This window comes from Callorhinus ursinus, unplaced genomic scaffold (assembly GCF_003265705.2).
Source record: "Callorhinus ursinus isolate GAN/ISIS: 27379988/994484 unplaced genomic scaffold, GSC_fseal_2.0 scaffold38, whole genome shotgun sequence".
Lineage (NCBI taxonomy): Eukaryota > Metazoa > Chordata > Mammalia > Carnivora > Otariidae > Callorhinus > Callorhinus ursinus.
In genome coordinates this window covers 2920196-2931049 of record NW_027397100.1, presented here as the reverse complement: position 1 = coordinate 2931049, position 10854 = coordinate 2920196, and the positions used below count along the sequence as shown (strand labels likewise).

The 10854-nt window shown below is 48.2% G+C and overlaps 1 protein-coding gene across 1 annotated transcript; it reads right to left on the bottom strand.

Annotated features, from left to right (window-relative positions):
• Window positions 1–2305: 2305 nt before the first annotated feature.
• Window positions 2306–8011, bottom strand: FITM2 (fat storage inducing transmembrane protein 2). The gene is made up of 2 exons (XM_025875481.2): window positions 7590–8011; window positions 2306–5611 (listed from the first exon to the last, which is right to left on the bottom strand). The coding sequence occupies exons 1-2, from the start codon at window positions 7856–7858 to the stop codon at window positions 4996–4998; spliced, it is 885 nt and encodes a 294-aa protein (XP_025731266.1). The 5' UTR covers window positions 7859–8011; the 3' UTR covers window positions 2306–4995.
• Window positions 8012–10854: the final 2843 nt, after the last annotated feature.

Below are 10854 nucleotides of genomic sequence, written 5' to 3'. Positions count from 1 at the left end.
TTCTGCAAACCATTTCTGCCTGAGCTGTGGCAGGTCAGGGTAGGTTGGGGGCACATCCCACATTAGATATTCAGCACAGTTTAGAGTTGCTCCATTCATCGCCTGCACCCAGCTAGATGAACCCCCTGAGGGCACTGTGTCTCTCCGAATGAACAGTGTGTCTCACATGGTGCCTGGTTCCTTCAGCGTGCCTGGAAAAAGGGAGCCGTGAATGTTGAAGGAGGTGAGGTAGCAGCATCCCGACTTTACGCTTCAGGAACAGAGGCTCAGACAGACTGATGTGACCGAGGGCACACAGTTGTAAGTTCTGGTCAGTGGGCATCCAAGTCTTCCTGCCTCCAGATTCCACGCTAAATACAACAGCACTGATTCTTTGTAGTGAGTGTATTATATTCCTAATACAGTTACTATAATTTGTTTAGACTGACTGGCATCAGTAAACAAATCTTGACAACTTTTCACTATTCCAAGGAGCTGCAATAAAGTCTTTTGACTTCTGTTTGCCCACTTCCACAAGCATTTCCACAGCCCGCAGCCCTAGACTGAGATCGTTGGGTCCGCACAGTTTAAGTCTGGACACTACTAGGTTACCTTCTAAACACACGGTCCCAATTTACCATCTCCTGTCTCCCCAAGCGATGAGTGCCTGCTTTCTGCACTGCGTGTGTTTAACTTTAAAAACTCATCAGAGACTGTATGAGGGGTTTCTAGGACAAGTTCTGAAGGTGACTACAATGCACAGGATTTCACTTAACAGAACCTCCCTTCTCCCAGATAGGTGTCAAAAATGGCTTTGAGTGTGGAGACTTTTTTTTAAGTCTTCAGCAGCTTAGCCCTATGGGAATGAGGCTCAGCTCCCAGTGTCCAGTAAATCCAGTGAACGCCTGCCATCAGGTCTGAGCTGCATTAGGCTATTAATGCAGAGTTAAAGGGGGGTGGGGTGGTGATAAAGGACACCCAGAGGTAGGCTCCTCCGTCACTCACTAGAAAACCAGTTGCCACTTCAGCTCTGAGCAGGAGTTTCTTTTCATGTTGTTGCCTAAAATAGGAGTCATAACCAGCTTGGGAAGCTTCACCCAGCAGAATAGAGAAACAGAATAGGCCAGAAGAGTTGGTGAGATTACTCAGTCCACTCCTGTCATTTATTGATAAGGAAATCGAGAGCCAGAGATGGTGAGTGACGAATTGAAAGTCACACAGAAAAGCAGCACAAGCAGTGGCAGAATCCAGCTCACAGTCAGGTAGCCTGACTTCTAGCTCACAGCAGGTCCCATCCGTCACCTCCGCCGATGGTCTTTCTTTAAGTCTACCTTTCTTCATGCTCTGTTGCTCTTGAAAAGGGGAGGGATGGTAGGTTTCTTGAGAAGGGATGTCTGGATAAAACTCACCATAGCCCATCTTCGTGCCTTTGTGCATCCTGTTCTCACTTCCTGGGATTCCCTTCTCTGCCTAACTGGTTATGTTCTGTGAAAATACCTCCTCACTCCCCAGGGCAGCCGGTTGTTCCCTGTGCTTTGGACCCAGGCCCTGACCTTGCCCCAGCACTCAGAACACTGGATGGTGCTCTCTGGCTCCTTCTGTGTCCTCTCCACAAGACTGACAATTCCTTGAACGCACAGATGGATCAAATGCTTCTCCGCAACCCCAGCACACACCCGAAGCTCCTCCGAGGGCATGGACTTTGGACCACAAACACTAGCGGGGAGGGAGTTTAGCCTACCCCATCAGCTCCTGGCTCACAGCATGAACTTGGGAAGTTTGGTGCCCGTGAAGGAATGCGCGCAGGGAAGTTTTGCAGTATGAGGAGCTTCTAATCCTGGAGCTGTGGAGTTTTCGACACACACTGCCTGGCGGTGCCAAGGAGGTTAGGCTGACAAATGAGTGGGCACGAAAAGGCACAGAAAGCCCTCACATGTGTCTAGGCCTCCAGGGCACAGAGCACTCTCCCAGCCGAGCCCATAGGAGTGAACTTTGTAACTGCTCTCCAGCAGGACTTCCGTGAAGCTCAGCTCTTCTCCTTCTGCCAGGAAAACTCCCAAATCTGGTTGATCCAGACCTCGGGACTCGCAGACACGGATATGGCACAGAGGGAAGGAGTCAATCAAGCTAGGAAATATGTGACTGAACATAAACCGAACTTAGTTTGTAGGATTTAGGAGGAAACAAAAAGAGTAAGTACGGTCATGAAATACCCTACATGGCGAGTAGCTCAAGTAAGAACTACACCATTCTCCTCAAGTAGGCTGAGCTCTCCTGGTTCTGGGCTTTCTTAAGGGTTTTAGAAAAGAACACACGAGACATGGAATGTGGGATTTCATTATCTCCAGTTTACTTAATTTGTTTGTTTACACACACGATCTGTGTGTGCATAACAGTGGCAAGAACCATTCTCTAAATACAATCTGCTACTCAGATGATGACAGATGCACATGGAAAATGAGGCGTCAGTGAATGAACCTCAGAACGAGAGGCAAAACAAGCATGGCAGGATTCTGGGATCACAGATGCCCTTAAAAGCCTCTTGTTCAGCACCTGGGGACAACAGACACTTTCCAGAAGATGATACAAGACTATTTCAATGGGAGACCCAGACCCCAAATGGTACTTGAAAGCAGATGCTCATTTCCCTGCCTTCCCTAAGGAGCCAAGAAGTTCTAAAGGCTTGGTGGGGCAAAGGGAGATGGGGGATTATCGTCTGCTGAGCACAGGTGCGGGGTGTTTTACATACATCACTGCCCTTAATCCTAACAGTATCATCTCCTCCATTGTCCAGATGTGGACATGAAGCTTGCCCGAGGTCAGACGACTCTCAGCAGTGGTGCCAACACTGGAACCCACATCTTGGGTTTACCTAAGCCCACACTCTCAGTTACACCAGGCTGTTTCAAATGGGGATACAGAACATGTGCCTGAGAGAAAGGCAAGGGTGCTAAGACTGAACAGGAAGTGGTGGATGACCACTCGATACACAAGGGTCAGTCATGGACACCTTCCACAGAATTAACTTAATGCTGAGCCTGGACCCAATCTGCGAGAAATAACTGGAGATTTAAGTGTGACAAATGAACATATGGAGTCACCTTGTGCCTGTTGCCTTTTGATGCTGAACATGAAACTCAGGAGAGACCCCAACCCTTCACCCAGCCCCTGCCACCTATGCCATCCCCTCTCCCACTCCCTGTTCACAGACGGAAACTCCAGAGGGCAAAAAATTTCTCACAGGGCCCGTGACATCTTGCCAAGGCTCCCAAAGCACCCCGGTGATACCTCTGGAATCCCAGCACCAGTGTTTCTGCCACCTCTGGGTACAATGTAGCACGACTCACATTCTGATGGATACAAATTAACATGCAGCCTGATGGGATACCAACTGCATATTTTAAATACACCTTTATATGAAAGACAATTTACCCTGAAGATTTTCTGGGCCTCAAGCTCTTAACAATCTAAGCTTGAGTTAAGGCAGTAAAGTGTAGTGCTTGTCAGTTAATGCTATTATCAGGCTTAACTTGGTGGGGAGAAAAGGAACATCAAGGAAGCTTCCGGGATGATTATCCAAAGTGCAAAGGGCCAGGTACAAAAGGCCTAAGGATGTAGGGGGAAGGGGGCTGGGGGGGTGTCCTATCACAGAGCTGTAATGGCACCTTTGTGGGTGGAGGTGACAGGCCACAGAAAGACAGGGCTGGACATCGGGAAGTGTGCATAGGGGAAAGAAAGATGGGTTTCAAGGCCAGCTGAACAGGCCCAGGTTTGGTCTGGTGTTGGTACAAGAAGGAGGGTGGGGCCAAAGTCACTCCAATATTTAATAGGGACATTTTTGCAAACAGGTTGGCTTCCTGCCATCAGAGGCAATGGAAGACATTTTCCTTCACCTCCGATTTATCATAATCTCATCCAAAATGTAAAAATTCCTTGGGCCAGAGCAGGCAGATCAATGCACTTATCAGCACGCTGTTCAGATTAACCACTGATGTGTGGTCATGAAAGTTTCAGTGCAAGTATGCATTTTGCAGTTACTCTGACTCAGCTTAAAATTTCATCCAGTTGTCATGAAAATGTCTGCTTTCGGATTTTATTCTTAATAGAGAAAACAGCCCCTGAAGTGAGGTGGAATTTAATACCATAAGCCAAAAGTTTGGATTATAAAAAGTAAATTAGTGTTCTAAACAAACAAACAAAAAACTCTCAAAGCTATCTACACACATACCAAAGTGCAGCACTGAAGTTGTGAGTTATTCTCAGGGGTTCTGTCAACAAAGAACAAACGTCATAGTTGTTATTAAAAACAATAAAGCATTTGCTCAAAATTGTAGGAAAAAAAGGCAACCTTATTGCTCCAAAAACCAATACATAATAGACAACATACATGGAAGACTAGCAATGTCCGTTACATAAATATCATCCAACACTCAGCCAGAGAGGCACTCCAGTTTTGGTAGCTAATCACAAGTCAGTTGCAATATATAACATTCTGAGGATAAGCAAATATCACCAGCAGAGAGTGTCTTTCAGGCAGTTGGCTGTTTTATAAAGAACCCTGCTGGAAATAAATGCTTATGCAAAACTGACCAGAGGGCAATATACTGTCAAACCACAGCATTAACAGCCATCATAATACGAGACACGAGGATCAGGGAGAGAATGATGGCAGCAGAGAAGGGTCCTGAGGCCCTGGCCTCCCCTTCAGCCACACAGGAGAGGCTTTCCCGATTCTGTCCTCTCACTGAGCCTTAGTTCTGCCCTCCAGGGACATAAGGGACATTCCAGATTAAGGTCAAGTCTTGCCAGGGACAAAAAGTGCCCGACTGGGAATGGTGGTGCTTGTGACAAGAAGGGTGGGGAGTAAACTCACTCCCCAGACTCTGCCACCACTCCCCAAACCCTCCTGGTATGCTTCCTCTCTGAAGCAGGATCAATAATTTAGTCAAATAACTAAGAAAAATAATGAAAAAATACATTAGCCATTGTCCTGCCATCACCCCTTTTGTTTCTCTTTTATTCCTTGTAACTGTCTTGCTTCAAATTCAAACTAGAGCTCTGGGGAGGAAGTCCTGGGGAAAAGGATTTCAGATACCAAAACCCATAGGTCCCATACCAGCTCAGCAAACCAAACAGGGTGCCGAACACCTTCTGGGACAAGTTGTGGAAGTAAACGGCCGTGCACAGAAACATCCACACCCAGATGAAGGTCAGAAAGCCCAGGGCCACCACCAGGCTGGTGATGGGGGTGTGGAGACGGTGGCTCCGGTCTGTCTTCACCTCATGCAGCACGGCCATCTCCTCCACAATCATGAGGGCGCAGAAGGTCAGCAGGAAGGAGTGGCCCGAGATGTCAAAGCCATGCCAAAAGCCTCCTTCCCCGTGGCACTGCTGCTTGCTCTGGTGCTCCTTTCTGACCCGCTCCAGGGCGGGCGACTGGTAGCAGCTGCCCGTGTAGTGTTCAATGTTGGAGAAAAGAGCTGTGAAGACATACCAGATGGCTGTGCCCACAAGCAGGGTACTCAGCCGCCGTAGGACCAGGCCAGCCTTGCCTGTCAGGTGGTAGGTGGTGAGGGCAATGAAAGGCAGGAGGAGACAGAAGGTCCAGGCCCAGGCCAGTTTCACAAAATACCTGGCAGAAGATGAAAGTGGAAGTGAAGGCAGGGGACATGACGGGGAGGAGACAAGGTCGTGACTCGGGTCTCCAGAGTCTCGAGGGAGGGCAAATAAGAAAAGCTGATAAAAGCTACAGATAAAAAGTTCACTTACTAAATTTCAAATGTAATAACTCCTTAATCCTTAAACAACTCAGTGAGGGAGGTACTGTTATTACCCCCATTTGACAGATAAGAAAACTGAGGTACAGGAGTATCATGCCCAAAGTAGAGGTCATTAGTGGTAGGGCTGGGATTCAAGTCCGGGGCCTGTGATCCTAATCTGTGATCCAGGGCCTGGGGAAGTGGACACATAGAACACTCATGGTTACCCTGGGAAGAACTCTCATTTGCCCCATTTTATAGAGAATGTGAGGCTCAGAAAAGTTCATTAACTTGCCCAGGGTCACAACCACACTACCAGCAAGCCCAGAGTAAATCAAGATTTGGCCAGCCCCAAAGCCCACGTTTTTTCTACACCCTGGCTCTTTCCTACATGGCAGCAATGATCTCAGAACAGAGCTTGAGTTCAAGCAAGAAGACCGGGTTCAAATCCTGACTCTGACTCAACCTGTTACCACACGTCTCTAGGCTCAGTTTCCCCAGCTATAAAACAGAGCTGAGGAGAGCAAATGAGTTTTTAAATCCCTCCCAAGGCCAATGATTCACTCGTTCCCTCCGGTTAGCACAGAGGCTTGGAACAAAATGTCAGAATCCATGGTCATGGTTACCCACAAACAACAGGGACTTGTGTGCCAGGCTGCTTGGATCCCAGCTCACCCAGGCCAGATAAAGCAGCGGCTGCCTGTCTGCCTCCCCTCGCTCATCAAAGGTGGCTGACCTGGGGACCAGCCACGGAAAACACACATACAAGAGACTCGGGGCTACAACCGTACTCATCACCATCTATTCTTAGCCCAGGGGTGAGGAAGGAATGGGGGCCAAGGACAGGACTTCTTCCTGGGTTCCAAAGGCTACTCAGACACCACCCAAGAGCCTGTCACTCACATCTTCCCTGGGACTGATATGCAAGGATCTTGCCAGAGCCAAGACCTGTCAGGCATTTGACAAAACTGCTGGGGAGAGGAACCAGGGTTTTAAGTCGATGGCCAAAGTTGGGCTGACTTTTGGGAGATGCTGCAGGCACTGTAATTCTAAAGAATCTAAACTCACAAGGGAGAAGTTTTATCTTCCAGATAAAACTTGACTACTGCAAGTGTTTTTACGCAAAACCCTTGCAATCCAGGAGCTAAAAACATAAAGGAAAAAGGCGTGAGTGGGTGGAGTTAGGGAGATGTCTCAAAGAGCCCAACTGCGCTTGCTTTCTTGGGCCACCGCCATGAACTCTGAGTGGCTGAGAAGATCCAAGGAGATCCTGGGTAAAGGTCAGAGGCTGGAGGATTCCGCTCCTCAGGGACTATCTTGGAGCGGGGGTTCCATCATAGGCTGGGGCAAGGCTTGCAAAGGTTTCGGGGGTCAGGGGGAGAAGGCACGGATGGTGATGGGATTGTCACAAGCCGGGGTTTGGGGGTGAGGTGCGTCAGGGGTCAGACTCAGCGCGGGGTCTGACACAGGCAGGCAGGAGGGACGTGGCATCTCCCAAGCAGGTGCGGGGCCGACTCTTAACTCCAAGGGGAGGTGGGGGGCGCAGCGACAGAGGCTAATTCAACGCCCTATCCCCCCCCCCCCCCGCCCCCCCCCTCCCCGCGCCCTGCCTGTCACTCCCTGCCCAGTCAACTCAAGCCGGCTCGTCTGGGCGTGCAAACATCAACTGCTAGTGACATAGCCATTCGGGGGTCCCTCGGTCGCGACACGCGTGCAGACGCAGCTGTCACAATGAGGAGGGCCTCCCCGTCCGATGACTCGTCCATCAGGGCAGCTAAGCCCCGGCTCTCAGGACGAGGCGACGGCGGGTCGGCTATGGCGGGGACAGGGGAGGACCCGGGGCGCACTCACACGTTGAGGACGTTGCGCTTGTTGCTGAGGTAGCTCTCGGGCAGCGGGGAGAGCTCCTTGAGGAGGGAGCCCGCCATCATGAAGGCCGCCAGCGCCCAGGGCAGGTAGCGCCGCACCGCCGCTCGCACTAGCGTCCCCCGGAGGAGCCTCGCGCAGCACTCCAGATGCTCCATGCCCGACCTCATCGGCCACCGTCTGCTTCCCCGTGTCCTCTCGGCCACCGTCTTGCCCTTCGCTCGGAAGAAGCCGCTGCGTCCCTTCGGACGCATGCGCGCCGCCCGCGAGCCCCACCCCTCGCGGAGCGCTCGCGCTCCCCCATCCGGCCACTGGAGGCCTCTGCAGCGCGTCCGCTCCCGAAGGCCTGCGCTCTGCTCCCGGTCCGGCCGCCAGGCGACAGGCGCGGACTCTTGCTCTGGGTCTGGGAAAAAGAGGTCCTGGGAGTATTTGCTGGAGATGGGGAAGAATAAATGCAGTAGTGTAGGAATTAGAGCAGTGGTCACAGCATCATTTAGTCTCTCCTAAAAGCTTGGAGACACCTCCTCCATCTGCGCCTTAGTTTTCTCATCTGTAAAATGGGGAGACAAGAGGAGCTCAACCCTTCCCAAGAGTTAGTTTGCGAACCTGAGGTCATTACAGTGATCCAGATAGAGGGAAATGAGATTTAATTTTATTAGAAAAGAAGTCCATAAAGTAATTACTCAATTTAAATGTTATTAGATTTTTAAAAAAAAAACTTTTAAAACAGCTATTGTATTGAATGAAAATGCTGGACTCTGGGGGTTAAGATCAGATGAGGGTGTTGGTGACTCAGTCACTCAGTTTATCACAGAGCTAAACCCTCTCACCCCCATCATGGCTGGGTGCCTAATTCAATGTTTCCCAAATTTCAACCTCCACCCCCCCCACCACCACCGCATTGTATCAGTCTCCTAGGACTGCCATAACAAATTACTACAAACTTCTTTTTTATAATATTTATTTATTTATTTATTTATTTATTTATTTATTTATCTTTAAAGATTTTATTTATTTGAGAGAGAGAGAGCATGAGCAGAGGGGAGGGAGAGGGAGAGGGAGAAGCAGGCTCCCTGCTGAGCAGGGAGCCTGATGCAGGGCCCCATCCCAGGACCCTGAGATCACAACCCCAGCCAAAGGCAGACACCCAACCAACTGAGCCACCCAGGCACTCCTAAACTTCTTCCTCTTTTTTTAAGGTTTTATTTATTTATTTGAGAGAGAGAGAGAGAGAGAGATAGCAAGAGAGAGCATGAGCCAGGAGGAGAGGGAGAAACAAGCTCCCCACTGAGCAGGGAGCCGGATGTGGGGCTTGATCATGTCATGAGATGATGACCTGAGCTGAAGGCAGATGCTTAACTGACTGAGCCACCTAGGTGCCCCTACTACAAACTTCTTGGCTTAGAACAACAGAAATTTATTTTTTCACAGATCTGGAAGCCAGAAGTCCCAAGCTGTTGGCAGGATTGGTTCCTTCTAGAGGCTCTGAGAGACATTCCTGTCCATGCCTCTCTCCTAGCTTCTGGTGCCTGCTTGCAATCCTTGGCATTTTTTGGCTTGTAGCTGTATAGCTCCGGTCTCTGCCTCCATCAACAGCATGTGGCCTTCTCCCCTCTGTGTGTCTTTCTCCTTCTGTCTCTTAACAGGACAACAATCCTTGGATTTAGGGTCCACCCTAAATCCAGGATAATCTTACCTTGAGATCCTTAGTTATATCAGCAAAGACCCTATTTCCAAATAAGGTCACATTCCCAGGTTCCAGGGGTTAAGATACATCTTTTAGAGGATCACTGTTCAAGCCATTACAGCCACCTTAACTGCTTTTGCTATGTTCATACACCACCAAATACTATTATTTACTTAAAACTTTTCTTCAAACAGCACACACTTTAAACTTAAACACCTACTGAATAGCATCCCAAGCCAAAAATATCCTTGAAATCATGGATTCTGTGTGCCAGTTATATTTATTCTATTACAAATAAAACATTTATATTTAAATATTCATCATCACCAGCTTAAAATAATCGCATGCCCCTAAATCAAGGATAGCTACCAAACTTTGGGAAACACTGGCCTGACATATGCCTATAATGGACTGATGTTTAAAATCTCTCATGCAGTGATGCCTGGCTGGCTCAGTCAGTTAAGCATCTGCCTTTGGCTCAGGTCATGGTCCCAGGCTCCTGGGATTGAGTCCTGCATTGGGCTCTCTGCTCAGCGGGGAGCCTCCTCCTCCCCCTGCTTGTGCTCTTTCTCTCTGACAAATAAATTTTAAAAAACTCAAAAAAATTTTTTTAATTATAAATAAAATCTCTCATGCAGAGAATTAATAAACTAATGAGAATAAAAGCATTAATTCCTTAACCACCTTAAGACGATCTTCATATCTGTAAATTTGCATTTACCTAATCAGGATTCTTCCATAGCAAGATGTTTCTGGGCCTTCAAAAAGTTACATTTTGAAAAGAAAATATAATGGTGATCACACCAGTTTGGTTTTTCATGACTGGTAATTAAAACTACACAGCTAGAAAGACGTTATTTGTGAAGGCAGCTTGTAAATAGTATCTGAAACCATCTCTAGCTTCTGAAGGTTGGAAGGTGCTCAATTATTGTTATTTTCCATAGCAAACTGCATACTGGTTAAGAACAGGGAGGTGCACTGGACATTATTAAAGTGTGTCATTAGTGAAAATCCAGATGCTGACCCCCACCCCAAGAAAAGGTGAAAGCCTCCTGGGTGAACAGAAACTCTAGACATCACCCAAAACGAACTTTCAAAAATATACCTCCTGAAACTTTCAGGATTTGTATTTCTTTTTAAGATTTTATTTATTTATATTGACAGAAAGAGTGAGAGCACAAACAGGGGGAGCGGCAGGCAGAGGGAGAAGCAGACTCCCCGCTGAGCAGGGAGCCTGATGTGGGGCTTGATTCCAGGACCCCAGGATCATGACCTGAGCTAAAGGCAGGCACTTAACCAACTGAGCCACCCAGGCGTCCAGGATTTGTATTTCTGTAGAAAGGATTTGGGTTTGTTCCACTTAAGACTATGCAGCTTCATCCCGGGAGAATTTTGAAGACTAGGTTAAAGCCAGACCTGAAAAATTGTAGGTCTCTAGAGAAGTTTTCTCCCTCCCTCCCTCCCTTTCTTCCTCCCTCCCTTCCTTCTCTTTCTTTCTTTCTTTCTTTCTTTCTTTCTTCCTTTCTTTCTTTCTTTCTTTCTTTCTTTCTTTCTTTCTTTCTT

Bases quoted from the DNA above. Each gene is read 5' to 3' on its own strand.
- FITM2 (XM_025875481.2), bottom strand. From the start codon at position 7,858: ATGCGTCCGAAGGGACGCAGCGGCTTCTTCCGAGCGAAGGGCAAGACG. The intron at 5,612-7,589 runs GTGAGTGCGCCC...ATCTTCTGCCAG, and splicing joins AAGCGCAACGTCCTCAACGT to GTATTTTGTGAAACTGGCCT.